The sequence below is a fragment of the Dermacentor albipictus genome, chromosome 2 (genome assembly GCF_038994185.2).
Source record: "Dermacentor albipictus isolate Rhodes 1998 colony chromosome 2, USDA_Dalb.pri_finalv2, whole genome shotgun sequence".
NCBI classification, from domain to species: domain Eukaryota; kingdom Metazoa; phylum Arthropoda; class Arachnida; order Ixodida; family Ixodidae; genus Dermacentor; species Dermacentor albipictus.
The window spans coordinates 152,657,785-152,673,949 of NC_091822.1; the positions used below are offsets into that span (position 1 = coordinate 152,657,785).

General features: G+C 46.8%; 1 protein-coding gene across 2 annotated transcripts in view; it reads right to left on the reverse strand.

The window, feature by feature from the left end:
* Positions 1-3,561: 3,561 nt before the first annotated feature.
* The window catches only part of LOC135899864 (probable cationic amino acid transporter), a 203,714-nt gene continuing 191,110 nt past the window's right edge, over positions 3,562-16,165 (reverse strand). For both annotated transcript variants that reach the window (XM_065429257.2, XM_070534109.1), the window contains one exon: positions 3,562-7,176. In XM_065429257.2, the coding sequence (XP_065285329.1) occupies positions 6,902-7,176 (275 nt within the window). In that variant the 3' untranslated portion in view covers positions 3,562-6,901. The remainder of the gene's footprint in view (positions 7,177-16,165) is intronic.

Genomic DNA, 16,165 nt, shown 5'->3' on the forward strand with positions numbered 1-16,165 from the left:
GGTAAACTTACCAGTCTGAACTGTGTTACCATTGTCTCCCTTTAGTGTCCCTTTAATGAATAATCGCCAAACTTTCTATAACTTTTTATATATATCGTGAAGAAACTTCTAAACGCAACGACAGCGCAACTTAGTCGCAATGCGATTGCACATATCTATCCTAAATAAAAAATAATGTACGATCGAAATGAACGCTTAGACTAAAGCAGTTATGCGAAGTACAGTATTGCTAATATGTTCAGCAAACGTGTCTTGAGGGCAAAGAAGCTTTCTCTGCAGTATGGGTGTTGACAACACTTGTTTGCTTTAATAAAGTTCACGAAATAATCTTCAGCCCGTCTTAAACGACGCGAAGTCAACGAATGCAGACGACAGCTAAGGTAGTATCGTGTCAGGTATAATTATTGCCGAATCACTGTCTGCTTTATTGCTCGAGGAGCCATAATTGGGTCGCTTCATTCCCGTTAATGCCAAAAAATGTTGGAAAAATTATGTAGCTTAGCAGCGATCTTGCTATGTGCACAACAGCGCACAACGCTGCTTTTCAATTCTTCACAAGTAACCAACTCTTTACAGCCTCACTAAATGTGATCGAAAAGGTGGAGTATAAGAGTACCATATTAGTTACCCTAAATGCGTTATACTTGTGAGTTCATTGTTGCGTTTATTCTTAAAAGCGGAAAAGAAAGTACTTTCTTCTGTCATGGCAGAAAAATCGCCAATAAAATGAAAGCTCAATCTACTGACAAAACTATGACAAAATTAGCAAATATCCATAAATTACATAAGAACAGTTAAACTTTGTCACAGACTGCTGCGTTCGGCCTGCACGGTAAATATGCTTCGTTGCTCAAGCGCAAGCTATTAAAGTTTCGCATCCATCCATCCATCAAGCGCAAGCACTTCCTTAGGGTAGACAGACCACGTTGACTACCAAGGTGGTAGAAAAAACTCAAGTCATGCGTTTCGGACTGAAGGCACATAATTTGAAAAGCGTCAAGCACCAAGTCTTATTTCTGGTATGACAAAGAAAAATACGCATCTTTCAACCTGCCTTGAAACAGAAAACAAAAAGCCTTCGATGAAATTCTCAGACTCTAACAAAACATACTGGAGATGCGACAGTACGTTGAATCATACAATTTCTCGAACTTGAATGATGCATTTGATATGTCTTTTGCTTTCTGATATTTTATTTTTTTTTATTATGGCGCTCGGGTGGATCAGTTGTTGGTGCTATTTCCAATGCCAATCGCGCCTGCACCTACCAGCACCTCTACTTCATCCTCCTACCCTATGATTTCCTGAAAATGATATGATTTCCCTGTAATATCAGTCACTGTTTCCTGTTAGTGCGACCATGTTCCATTGGGGGAATACGTGCACTTTCGCCCGTAGAAGCTGCGCTAGGTCGTTGCGTCTATAGCCACAAGTTTGTTCCCGTTGAGCCGCTTAATTACCGTGATGTTCGCTGCCGCTCATTGAACGTTAGACAGCTGCAGTTCCTCGGCAATGAAAGAGTAAAAACGTCACACCTCCGTCTCCTGGCATAGACTTGTGAAACCGAAGTAATGCATTGCTGTAGTCGCGTGAGAGCGTTCATATTGAGTGACTCTTTGGTGAACACTGGAATGACTTGAACTAAACGGAATCGGGAACTCTACAGAGGAGTTCAGAAGCGGGGGAATAAGAAAGAAAGAAAGAAAGAAAGAAAGAAAGAAAGAGAGAAAGGAAGAAAGAAAGAAAGAAAGAAAGAAAGAAAGAAAGAAAGAAAGAAAGAAAGGCTGAGTAGCGTTATACGGCGGGGAACAATTTTCTCGGGCAGAGAGGGACGTCTGCAACGACCCACTAAAACTCGCTAAAACCACAGCCACAACACGCAGCTCGCGCAGAACAGCGCCCTGTTTGATGACTGATGCATACTCATGCACGACATATACGTATTGCACACTGTATATGTATATGTATATATATATAGTAACCCGAAGAGTAGACAAGAAACAAGTGACAGTGTGTGCGTTCGGCTCGCTCTCAAAAACAACGAAGACATGTCACCGATGAGAAGAGTTCCATCCGTTTCCGCGACGGGGAATCACAACCTGCGTAACACTAAAACCATCCGACCTACAAACGCGTCGGCCATCCGACCTTCGCTTCGTTCGAGATGTCCGGCGCGCACAATTCACCTAACAACCGCCCTATGTACACGAAAAAACAAACGCTGCCCGTTCGCGCGACAACCATCCTGTCAAAGAGAAGGAACTCGTTATAACGAAACCTAAACTAAAAAAGACGGAAACAGCGAACTAACAGAAATCGTTGCAGCGCCACTATACTACACCATGGACGCTACAAACGAGTGCTATTGTAACAAAATTACGGTTATTACGAGGGTATCATCGCACGCTTTCAATTTCGTTGCACTGACGTAGAGTTTCAACACGTAGTGGCGTTGTTCTTCTTGGCGCAAGCACAAGTGAACAGCGCCATTTCGGCATTATTGTAGAGGTTATGCAGTCGAAGATGTCGAACGGGCAAGTGACAGAAAGAAAATTTGTTTTGGACACAACTGCCGGATATACAAGGTTAAGAGCGACCTTCTGGGCACACATGTTTTCTTTGCTTTATGGCAGAGTTGATGTGGGTAGTGGTCGTAAATTCGAGAGACAGCTACGTGAGCGGTACGGAAGTTTCGTACTACACCATCACGCGCATGTCAACGACGTAAGGAAAAGAGCACATTTGAAATAAACAGGCACGGGTCAATGCAACGTACACCAGCATCGACACAGCAACATCTGATAGCCAAGTGACCATTACGAAACAGCAACATCGAGGAAATTCCTCGGCTATACCGATGCTATGGTCTCTAATTCATTTGCTTCGCATTGGTCTGTCACGATAAATTTCACTACAAAGTGCGCGTACAGGTTTATAGAATCTACACTACCGGAAAACGATATGTCCAATACGTCACAATGCTCAGAAGAAAAGTGCGCGTTATTCGCACGTAAAATATAAACTAATAAATAAAGAAACGATATGTTGAACCCTCGTAAATGGAGCATTTTGGAAGCTCTTCAACTTAAACAATAAATAGAATTTGGCGCCGCGGATATTAACAGGGTTTCATTTGTCATCTAGCGAGCGAGCCGAAAATACAAGGAGGCAAGCGCGCGTTACACAAAATAATTTCATTTCTGAAGATAATACGCCGTCGGCTCGTATCAACGACAGTCAAACTCGGTTTTAACAAACTGGTTCGTGCCCTAGAGATACTTCGATAGGTCAAGTATTTCGATATACCCTAACTCTGGTTTAACGAACAAGCCTTTGTGATGAGTTTCTTTATACTCGGGTAGAACAGAGGCGCGCGACAAACCGCCCATGTCGACCTGATTTTCCCAGCAGCAGCACACGTATAATCAACGCGACAACAACCAGACATGGTCAAGTTCATTATCGGCTTATGCATCGTACTGCACCCTACGTGAACACGCTGTCAAAGTACACTAGTCACGTGTCTGAAAAATGCCAGATTCGCAAACCAGAGGCGAAAGAAAAAAAGAACAAGCCGCTCCGGGCGCTCTCATAGTTCAACATATCCAATGTTCGGTTAGTCTTTTTGCACGGATATCGCTTAAGAATTAAGTGATGCGTGTTCTACGTGGAGCAGAATTTGCTGTGGACGAGTTCGTTACCATCGAGTTTGACTGCATATAGTGTGTGACGACACTCGTAATTGATATACTGACATCGTACACACGAGACACGGAAAACTCGTGCGCTGATAATTATGCAACTTCCAAAAGACTCCGCTTTCCACGCTTGATATGACATCCACGGTAGCACCATACGTCGCGCATAAAACGGAAGAACAATACACTCAAGAAACGCCACGTAGAAACACCTTATACGCTTTGGAGGAACGGGTAAAGCGGACATTCATTGTACGGTCTATCCACAGGCTATATTGTGTACGGTACATTACATTTTACGCGCACACGCGACTGTATTATTATGTTTCTTTATTTAAATCTGCTGCTTACTGTCTCTTCGAGACGACTACAGGAAGACGTGGGTACATTTCGTTAGGCGTTTATCCGGGCTTGACAGTCAGTGTGGCACCACGAGAGAGATACATGTAGTACCGCGGCCTCTTCAGAACTCGATCTGCCTTCGTGATTTTGCCTCCTAGACAGCTGTACGGTCGAACCTCGCTATAAGGTAGGGACAAGTGTCTTCGCTATATCCGTTATTCATTATATCAGGCGTTCGAACTAACCAGCCGGCAAATGCATGCGACACGATTTCTACCAGAATGCGTATCTTGAGCGACGGGCAAACGAAACTTCACTCCGTTATAACCGATACTGTGTCGGATCGCGAATTTCAGGTTTAGTCACAGCTTGAGGAATATCCCGTAAAATAGAGCATGAACAGGCCAGATTCTAGGTTTACCTCTGATAATTCGTTATATCCGTGTGTTCGTTATATCGAGGTTCGGCGGCATCATGTCTGACCGCGTGCGCTGTCCCGTGCCTCGAAGAACAATGCTCACAGTTCAACAGGCCGCGCGTTGTCCTCAGATACGAACAGCCCACCAACAAATACAGCGCTCTGCGGAGATGGCGGTGAGGCGCAAAGAGAGGCCACGTACATTGCACCCGCGCTTGCCGTGTCCTGTTCGGTACGTCGTGCACGCCTACCGTTTGACCCGTGAAGACCACGTGACATGTTTCGTGAAAGATAGCACTAACGTTTGTACGGCCGTCGCAACGCGGTCACCATATGTCTGTACCGTAGCCCTAATGATGTTTGAATGATGGCAGCGATTTTTAACGGATACACGAACGTTGGAGTTAGCAGTAACGCAGCGAAACACACTACATGACACGAAATTTGAAGTTCTTAGTAGCACACGCGCACGAGGCTACAGGGGCAATGGCGATTGTACGTTTTTAAGGGGCAAGAAAGTTTGTTCGAATAAATGAACACTGCGCAGTCTACCTGGGAGGTTCCAGGCTTTCCAGCTGAGGATGTAAGCCACCCAGATATGCGGCAACCAACTTGGAGTGTGCCATCAAAACTTTTAGGTATTCATTGCTCCGGGCGTGCTTTTCGGGACACTCACATTTCTCCGTATTTTAGTTTCGAGCCAATCAGAGTTTGTGCAGCCGCCCCGCGAACCAATCAAAGCAGACAAAATGGCGAGCCCGATGTGATGGCGGAATTTGTCAGCGCACAGGATGCCATCTCCAGTTCTGTAGATGCGGAAGAGGGCGGCTGGATATTTCCAATTGGCATGTTCTAGAATTCTAATGCAGAATACATCCAATAGGGGCACATGACCAATCACGCTCTATGTATGGGCCACGCCAGATGTTACACACCTCACAAGTTCCCAATCTCAGGCGACCTTCCATTGAGATAAGAAAGAGCGATATGCTAGCGGAAAGTGGGCGAATGGACCTGTTGACGGTACCATTAAAGGCCACGCTGTTAGCTTCTGGATTAGGAGAAAGGTGCGGAGGAAGCCTTCTTTCAGTTCACCGGACTGTGGCCACATGCATAGAGGCGTAAGAGTGTCTTTGCAACCTTTTATGACGACTGATCTGTCCGTTCGCGGGAAAAGGGTGTTCCGAACGACGTAAAACGGCAAACAGCGCTGCGGCACCGACAAGAAATCCACAAACCATTTTTTTTTCTTTCAACATTTCCTCTTTCCTTGCTGCGACGTATAGAAGAGAGGGCAAACGGGCGCGTTTCTGATGCTGTGCAAGCACATCTTTTGCAGTTTGATTCCAACGAATTGCCTTACTGTTTTCGCCTGTGCAGAGAGATCAAGTTTTCCTAAGTTAGACCACCGCCATAGCCTCATGCTCGCGAGCGTGCGCAACAGTGCAGTGCAGGCACTGCACGACATGCCGACATGCACGACATGCAACAGTGTGCAGGCACTGGAGTGGGGAATGTTAAGAGACTCCACCAGTCGACATTCGCGGTCTCGGAACACGCAGCGCGCTTCTACGATATTGCGAAAGAACCGCGCTTAGCCGATAGCCCTGCTCAGACAGACAGTTCGCAAATACTCTTTTAAGATGGCGCCTACACGTCACCTGGCAAGTGCGTATGCCTTTCGCAAGACTGTCAGTGCTAGAGCTAAGGCAAGCGGTAAAGTGCGCGAAAAAAAAAAAAAATACCACACTTCGAAACTGTGCAATCGAGCGCGGTCTCTCCCAAGCTGGTGGCCAGGTGGAGAGGGTTGTGAACTACTGTATACTGGCCGCCGGTTAGAATCGAACGAAATGCTATAGCTTCAGCTGCGCGAAATACCATAGCTCGGAGTGTCTTGATTCGTAGCCGTCCAATTATCTGTAGGTCGAGAGCCAGCTGAGAGTTCCAATTCTTTTACCCCCTCGACAGTGTTAGTGCTAAAACAAAAGTCTCGAAGCCGGTGCCGCTTTTGACCGGAGCTGTCGCTGGACAGCGTGTATACCGCGGGATCACAGCAGAACCTTCGGTGACCCACAGTTCTTAGCGATTCGAAAGAGACAGTCCTGCTTGACGTTTTTTTTTTGAGCTTCGAAGCAACGAAAGCTGCGCGTCCCTTCACAGGGCCTGCAGCGACAGCTCTTGCCACGCGCCCGCAACAGCTTCTTAACTTTTGGCAAAGCATCTACGATAACACGTACGCTGCCTGACGATGACTAACGCCCGCCGGAGAGCGGGAAAGCTCTCCACATATAACGTGGCAAGAAGCACTGCGGTTGCCGAAACGTTTCGAACGGTTGCCGTACACGCAAGTCACGTCTGTTCCGGGGGCCGCCCCCCGCAGAACGTCGCGGTGTATAAGCCACGGGGGAACGTGTCTCGATACGTTGACGTCGCCGCTCCACGATCACTCGAAGGTGTGCCAGCGTCGCGCGGGAACTTCATCCTCTTGCGGTTCGTACGGCCTCGGAGGCGCCGGGGGAGGCCGGCCGTTGGCCACGTCGGCGAGCTTGGCGCTGATCTCCTCAGCGGTGGGAGGCTGCTGCTGCTGCCGCTGTTGCGGGGGCGCTGGCGGCGCCTCCAGGGTGAAGCCCTGCGTGGGGATCTTGAGCTCGATGCGCTCCTCCATCAGCGATTCCAGGTTGCTCTTCTTGATGCCGTAGCAGAAGTACATGATCATGCCTGCGTCGGAAGCGTGAGCGGAGGAGGGTTGGACATTCAGTTTTGCGCACTCCATTGCAATAAAGTTCTGTCACTACGCATTTCAGTTTTCTTTTCTTTGCCTTAAGAGGAAGCTTTGGCTCGGGTGCTCCTATCTGAATGCGAGGGATCGAAGAAACCGTTTTTTGTCGGAAACAACAACACCGATTTCGATTAGTGTTATGTAACCTAAGAGAAACAAGAAGTACAGATCTAGTGGCTGTAGGCAGCATACTTTTTATTTAGGGGATCAGTTTTTTTAGACTGTTGCGAAGAGGGAGGCCGATGCACAAACGTGTATACAAGAATTTGGGTGGGAGAAGTTAGCGGTAAACGCGCAGGCTGGTACAAAGGTCACAGCTCCAGGAGACAGTCCACCACTTCCGCTTCGTCTCTCTCTCTTGCGAGCAGGGTCCTGTCCAAATGCACCGTAACAATATATTTAAGATATTGCAAAATTTAAAGATCCGAGCTATCAAGTTTACGAATTAATAACTAATAAGTATCAGTTATGTAAACTGCAGCTGGTAAAACATCTAAAGTGGACAAAGTTGATGTGTCATGCACCTCAATGAAATACAGTAATGATTTGTGAGTGGGGCGTTTGCTAAACCCTCGCAAACATTAACGGAATATCACTTGAGCTGTAAGCTCATATAATGAATTTGCCCGCTTGCAATCCTCTGTCGGGTGCAGTTTGCAGAACTGCGATAATTGATTTTTGGTGCCAAATTACGGATTTGTAAACTATGCGCTTCAATTAGTTGATAACTTTCAAAATTTTGGGAAGCTCTTGTTAAATTTTTTATGATTTAAATCAAAATTACGCTCCTTAGAGTCACCAGAATTTAACCTTTTTTTCCTTAATGCAACAAACTTCATTCCAATCGGTCCAGCACTCATCTCGTAAAAAACACTTCTGAGTTTTAGATGTGTTTTACTAGAGAAATCTGAGTTGTCCTCGAGCTAGAGCTTCCTCCTGTGTCCTGACCAGTGTGTATGTGCGTGTGTGTGTGTGTGTGTGTGTTTGTGTGGCGGGGGGGGGGAGGAGTATCACATAAGGGGTGGATTACATCAGTGCAGTGTTAATACATTTAATACTATACAAACACATCAATGCGCAACCAGGAAAAGCCAAACAGATAAGTGTATTTAAATGCAAACACAGTAGTACAATGAACACAGACCTTCAAGTAGAAAAGCAAGGCAGTCAATAAATCATGACATGTTGATATAAAGAAAACATGACAGTATACTGTAGTCAGTAGTTCGGCGGAATACCGTCTGGTCAGGTAAAATTATTGTTAGAAAATGAAGCATGACACTGACGAAAGTCACAATCAAAATAAAATGACGTTTCTTTTTAAATGACGGAACCAAACAGATCCTGAAACGGCATTTTATTTTTATTTTGATCTTGGTCAGTGATGTGCTTCATTCTTTAACAATGTTAGTACACTGTAAACGCAGATGTTCAAGCGGAAGAATGAGTAATGACGACATTTATGAGTAACTATGAACATCTCATGGCAACGACATGATGGAGAAAGTTCCAGTCGGGGGAATTTCTATATCGTCGTTTTATAAAAAAATAACCAATCTATCTTTTGCTGATTTAGTGATTGACTGATTACTTAATTAATTAATTAACTGATTATTATTGACTGACTTGTTGATTAATTGACTCATTGACTGATTTTTGGGGTGATTGATTGATTGATTGATTGATTGATTGATTTATTTATTTATTGATTGTGAGGTTTAAACTCCAGAAGCTACAAAGGGGGCTATGAGAAGCGCCGTATAGTTGAGGCCTTCGAAATGGTTTTGATCCCATGAGGGTTTTATTTGCAGAAACGACACAATAGTTGCTTTCTTAACATGTATTGCCCTCCTGTTTGGAAACATATCTCACACGAGCATTTCGCATCACCGACTCCGCATCGCGTGGTAAAGTATGACGTCAACTGAAGCGACCACGTTGAACGACGAGCATGTTTAACGCGCTCTCGCGTCGTTCCGTTTCTAATAAAGAACAGTGCAACATGTGTAAAGTGAGAAGTTGCGCTCAGCCGGCTTCTTGGTCCCAGTGCACAATTACAAAAGACGCACGATTTCTATTTTGCAAAGGCATACACATTGTCAAAGATCTAACAATCTAACACGTTCGAACATACGACCTCTGCCCTGGCGCTCCTTGACCAGGCACCCCGGGGCTTTTTGCTCACTCACTCACTCACTCACTCACTCACTCACTCACTCACTCACTCACTCACTCACTCACTCACTCACTCACTCACTCACTCACTCACTCACTCACTCACTCACTCACTCACTCACTCACTCACTCACTCTCAATCAATCAATCAATCAATCAATCAATCAATCAATCAATCAATCAATCAATCAATCAATCAATCAATCAATCAATCAATCAATCAATCAATCAATCAATCAATCAAACAGTGGTGCATTATTGTTCTTACTAGCACAAATAGTGCTCCTGACAGCAGTGGCCAACACAAAGGAAGACAGCACGCAAAGAGAGACCATGAACAAGCAGACAATGAGCTGCTTATTCATGTGTGTTTGGCACCAGTGGCTGAATTGGTAGAGCTGTTCGTTCGAATGTGCTCTTTGCCATTGCCTACCGCCTTCGCTGGTAATATGTAAAGCGTCATAACTGGCTGGAAATTTCTACAATGAACGATTCTAGCTTAATTTATATTTTTGTGAATATATGGGGCCAGATTTGAAGCAACCTGATCGCTTGAAAGAATCCCCCTTTTAGGCTCTTGCTGGAGACGTTATGCAGTCTGTAATGAGACAAAAGCTGCCGATGCTTGACACTTTAGCATTAGCTTTAGCTTAATGGTATGTCTGCAACATGCCCCACACTATCACTTGTTGGTAAATAAGGCTGAAACGTTGCGACCATTTGGGCATGTGACGCTAGACGGTGTCAAATTGTATAACGGCCTCTATTGCGCAGCTGTTATCATCAGTTTCAGGTACTCGGGTCTCGCATCATCGTCGTCATCGTCGTCGTCGTCATCATCATCCCATTTTTATGCATACTGCAGGACGGAGGCCTCTCCCTGCGATCTCTAATTATCCTTGCCCTGCGCCAACCAACTACACCTAGCGCCTGTGAATTTCTTAATTTCATCACCCCACCTAGTCTTCCGCCATCCTGAACTGTGCTTCCCATCTCTTGGCACCCATTCTGTAACCCTAATGGTCCACCGGTTGCCTAACCTACGCATTACATGATCTGCCTATCTCCATTTCTTTCTCTTAATGTCAATTAGGATATCAGCTATCCCTGCTTGCTCTCTGATCCACACCGCTCTCTTCCTGTCTCTTAACGTTATGCCTAACAGTCTTCGTTCCATCGCTCTTTGCGCAGTCCTTCACTTGTTTTCGAGCTTCTTTGTCAGTCTCCAACTTTCTGCCCCATATGTCAGCACCGGTAGAATGCATTGATTGTACACCTTTCTCTTTAATGATAATGGTAAGATTCCAGTCAGGATCTGACAATGTCTGCCGAATGCGCTCCAGCCCAGTTTTTATTATTCTGTAAATTTACTTCCCATGATCAGAGTCCCTTGTGAGTAATTGGCCTAGGTAAACCTAGAGAGAGAAAGAAGTTTAATGACACGAAATGCCGAGAGGTCGGCCTGAGGTATATTCCTCTAGCCAGCTACTCGGCATTGGGGGAAGGGGAAGTGGGAAAGAAAGAGGGAAGAAAGAGGTGCATGATGGGTGACGATGACGATAGAAGGAAGATGTAGAAAATATGGCAAGCAATTGGGCATGCTCAAAGTCTGCAGTCCAGGCCCGTAATTTTTAAAAAGTTCAGTAATGCCTTGATGGCCTTAAAACTCGACTGAGCGTCTGGCCAAGAGCCTAAAATAATATCCTCCGACAACGGTGCGCTGTCGGGACGCGTAAGGTCCTTGACCAACCTATCACGCTCTTCCACAAACTTAGGGTAGTCACAAAGCACATGACCTATAGTCTCAGTCACATTGCACACCTCACAGTGTGGAGACTCGGTGCGTCGCATGAGGTGCACGTATCCGCGCGTAAACGCTACCCCCAGCCTTAGTCTGTGCAGAAGACTGGCATCGCTTCGTTGAATTTTCGGTGGTAGCCTAAAATTCATGCTGGGGTCCAATCTCTGGAGTCGTCTGTGGCGATTATCTGGATTGTCCCAGTGCTTCGCTGTCAATTTTCGGATGACACTGGAGAGGAGACAGTTGGCGTCCGCTCTTGAAAAGGGAATTGAAAGCAGGGACTCTCGTTCTTCGAGTGCTTTCTTCGCTTCGGCGTCGGCCAGTTCGTTGCCCTGTATACCACAGTGACTAGGGATCCACTGAAATGTGATGTGGTGGCCGTTTTCTTGCGCTAAAGTGTAGAGCTCGGCAGTTTGAAGAGCCAACACTCTATAAGCGCTTTCTTTCAACACCACTCTAAGTAGTTGAAGAGCCGATTTTGCGTCACTGAAAACTGTCCATATTTGGGGAGGCTGTCGCACAATATATTTAACGGCCTCTCTTATTGCCACTAATTCCGTAGATGTTGTAGTCGTCTTGTTATGCAGACGAAACCGTCGAATGACTTGATGCGCAGGCACGACGAAAGCCGCACCAGACGCATACGACGAGACCGAGCCGTCTGTATACACGCTCACCGCGGAGTCATATTCTTTCGACATATATTCAAGTGAGAAATGTCTGAGGCCGACGGTAGGTATTCGCGATTTTTTAGAAATTCCGGGAATAGATAGACGTACCGGTATTTTGGACATTACCCATGGGGGCATATGTGGAAGGTCAGCCGGGGCAAAGTATGCTGGTATGGCAGATGCTTGGCATTTAACGGCTCTTGAAAAAGTGGAGTCCGGCCGTATATCGGGTAGTTTCGATAAGGGATGACGTCCGTGACGGCAAAGCAGTCGCAGGAATACTCGAAGAGGTTCGCATCGTAGATAGACAGGTAAAGGGGTGACGCGAGCCTCCTCAATTGTTCCGTAGGTTGAGGTGCAACGTGGAACACCGAGACATGTTTTCAGCATCTGCGCCTGGGCACTTTCCAGCGTACGCAAACATGACGGGTTCATACTTGATAAAACTGGCAGGCTATACCGAATGTATCCGACGTAGAGAGCCTGGTACAGCCGGAGTAGCGAATGCTCAGATGGACCCCATTTCATACCGGCCAGAAAGCGAAAAACTTGAGCAAGCCCAGTTAATTTTTTCTTCAACATTGCCACATGTTTCGACCATGAAACACCGCGGTCAATGACAACGCCGAGGTATTTGTGGTGGGTGACATATGGGATGGCATTTCCATTGATCATAATTGGATACCAACACATAAGCTTCCGTGTGAACGCTATCGCAGCGCACTTGTCTGGGGCCAGTTGCAGTCCTTGGCACTGCAGGTACTGAGACGTTAAAGAAACAGCTCGCTGCAATCTGGCACGAACTTGTGGTCGCGTGACTGCGGATGCCCATATGCATATGTCGTCTGCGTAGGTACTGATGCGTACTGTATCAGGAATTATTTCCGCAAGGCCAATAAGGGCAACATTGAAAAGGGTCGGGCTGAGAACTCCTCCTTGAGGCACTCCACAGACCACAGCGTGTCTTGTCGTTTCGCCAGCATTCGTGGACATGAAGACTGTACGACCATCTACGTAATTTGCAATCCACATGTAGAGACGGCCGCCGATGCCTAGATTACTGAGGGCATCAAGAATGGCTTCGTGCAGTACATTGTCATAAGCTCCTTTTATGTCTAAGAAAACTGCTCCTACAAGTCGGTGGCGCTTTTTTTCCTGTTCGATCGTGGACACGAGATCAATGACCCCATCTATTGCAGACCGGCCACGTCTAAATCCGGTCATCATTTCAGGATAAAGCTCATTCTTTTCCATGAACCATTCTAGTCTAGTGAGTACCATCCGTTCCATCACCTTACCGACACAGCTAGCTAAAGCTACTGGCCGGTAAGATGACATTTCGTAAGGCGATTTTCCCGGCTTTAGGAGGGCCACCAAACGGCTGGTTTTCCACTGCTTCGGGACTGTACTGGTTGACCACGTGGCGTTATAGTATGACAGCAGGACTTTCCGACCTTCCATCCCAAGGTGGCACAGAGCAGTATACGAAATACCGTCAGGTCCAGGCGCAGAAGATCGTCTAGACGCAGCTAGTGCAGCTTCCAATTCCGGCATCGTGAAAGGAAGGTCAAGACGGTCATCTTTAGGAGGTAGCACGGGTCGATCCAATGTTGGACATGCTGTAACATCAGTACGGGTGACTCTCTTACAGAAGTCTTCGGCAACCTGCACTTCCGTCAGACATTGGTGAAGTGCTAGAGCACGGAAAGGATGTTTTTGCTGAGGAGGGGCACGAAGGCTTTGTACTACCTGCTAGATCCTAGAAAGTGGCTTTCGAGGATCCAGAGACGAACAGAAGGTCCTCCACCGTTGTTTTCCCATTTTTTGAAGGTGACGCCGTATTTTTCGTTGAGCTCGTCGACATAAGACAAGGTCTAATGACGATTGAGTTCGCCTAACCTTCCTTTCCGCTCTACGACGGATCGCTCGGAGTCGTTCATATTCAATATCAATCGCCGTTCTGGATGTAGGTGCACAGATGAGCTTAGTTGTCTTCTGCATTGATGATACAATAATGTCTTCTATATCAGATGGTGAAGTGATGTCTCCGCAGTACTCTTCGACAGATGTAGAGAATGTGGACCAATCTGTGCAGCGTACAGCAGGTGGAGTTGATTGCACAAACCACTTCATCTGTACATATGTTGGTATATGATCGCTCCCATGCGTTTCTATGTCCAAGCACCAGTTGACTAAGGGCAGGAGGCTCCGAGATACAATAGTGAGGTCTAAGCAACTTCCGTAGGTAGTGCCGCGGATGTAAGTTGGAGATCCATCGTTGATGACAGCCAGACCTTCACTGTCTATGAAGTCCATCAAGTTCCTACCCCGACAGTTCATTGCGGCACTTCCCCAGTAAGGATGATGAGCATTGAAGTCTCCAATAACAACATGAGGGCCTGGGGAGCTTTGTAATACAGTGGATAGATAAGATAGTTCAAGTCCTTGTCTAGGAGGTATGTAGGCGCCGATGATCGAAAACACATGTAGTTTATGTTTTAGTGTCACACACACATATTCATTGCTGTCATGTGGAGTGATCGCGTTCCGCACAAACGTCATGTCACTGCGTATACACATTAACACTTTGCTCTTGGGTCCATCTTCACGTGACCAGAGCTTAACGTATCCGGAAAGGCGAAATTCCGACGTGAGATTTGGCTAGCATATCACGATCACTGGGAAGCGGTATTTGAATACTCGTTGCCTAAAGTCAGACATGCGGCCGCATAGACCTCGAGCATTCCATTGCATTATAACAGAATGATGCATCTTCTGTTCCAATGTCCAGTGTTTTATCGTGAGAGCCATGATTAATACCCTTATTTTAGAGCCGCTAAAAGCGGCTCCATAGCATCTAACGCCTTCACGACCGACAGTGCAGTTGGCGTTGCCAATCCGGAGAGTAATATACGCATAGTGTTTACTAGGTGTTTAAGCATGTCTATCACCTTTTCATTTCCAAGCCTTTCAGTACTCTCCCGGCACTTGGGGAGCGCCGAAGGAGTATCTCCTCCGGAAGCCATCAGTGGTAGCGAAGGCCACTCAATAGCCGAACAGGTTGGACGCACGTTGGATGACGCTTCATTCCTTGACGGGCGCGGAGATACTGGGGGAGGCGCATCTTGTGTGTGCCGGCCTTGCTCTCTCTGTGGCACGGTTTGCATCCAAGTACTCAAAGGAAGTGCCTCTTTACCCCGAGGCTTGCTCTGGGAGCGGCGACGCCTTTGCCGCAACCGGCGCCTTTTCTTGCGGACGGAATCGGCAGCCTCCTTGTGCGTGGAGTTCTCTCTCACCATTTTTCTCAGAATTTGCCTCTCCTCTACCATTTTGGGGCAGTCCTTGGATGTCGCTTCATGGGCTCCGGAGCAATTTGCACATTTCATGGCGTCAGTCTCACAGGAGTCTACCTGATGAGCACCACCACATCTTCGGCACGACGTAGGATTCTTACACACAGCACTCACGTGGCCCAGTTTGAAACACTTGTGACACTGTAATGGTCGTGGTACATATGGACGCACTGAGTGCCTCACATAACCTACTTTGACCGATGCTGGCAAAGAGTCTGACTCGAACACCAACTTGATGCACCGGGAGCGGCCGAATCGGTGGATGTCGAGGATTCGTACTGTCGACGATAATAGAGATCGCAGGTCGTCTTCCTTTATGTCAATGTCCACATCCGATATCACACCAGTGCAGGTATCTTTGCCGTACGCTAGGAATGAGCGAACTGGTATGTTGCCAACCACTTGAATGCCTTTCAAAGCCTCCAATACTGCCTGAGAATTCACGTCCACCGTCAGAATGTTCTTCCGAGCATTAATGCGGATCTCTCTCACATGTCCTGAGGCTATTCGATCGAAGTATTTGGTCAGTGATTGTCTATTCAACGAATTCATATTCGTACCTTCCGTTGTTGGGGTGTAGCCCACGGAGAAGACCCGTTCGTCACATCTGCTGTTATGAGTAGAATCACTGCCTGCTGACGTCCGGCGAAGCTTGCGCTTCAAGCGGCGCGATTGGACTAGCGTGTAATCACTGTCCGAGTCCATCTCTGCCGCTGTTGAGCTGTCAGATGAATCGGGAAGCCTACAGTCGGTGATGTCGCGGTTTCCCACGGACAGGGCTACCGCCGCGGGACTCGCCTTGCCATGAGGGCGCGGAGGTCCTCCGTCCTCCATTCTGGAGGACGACGTCTTCGGGGAAGCTCCTGATATGCAGAAGGCGCACAACTTTGAAGAACCACAGAACAAGATCTACCGTTCCGCACTTCTT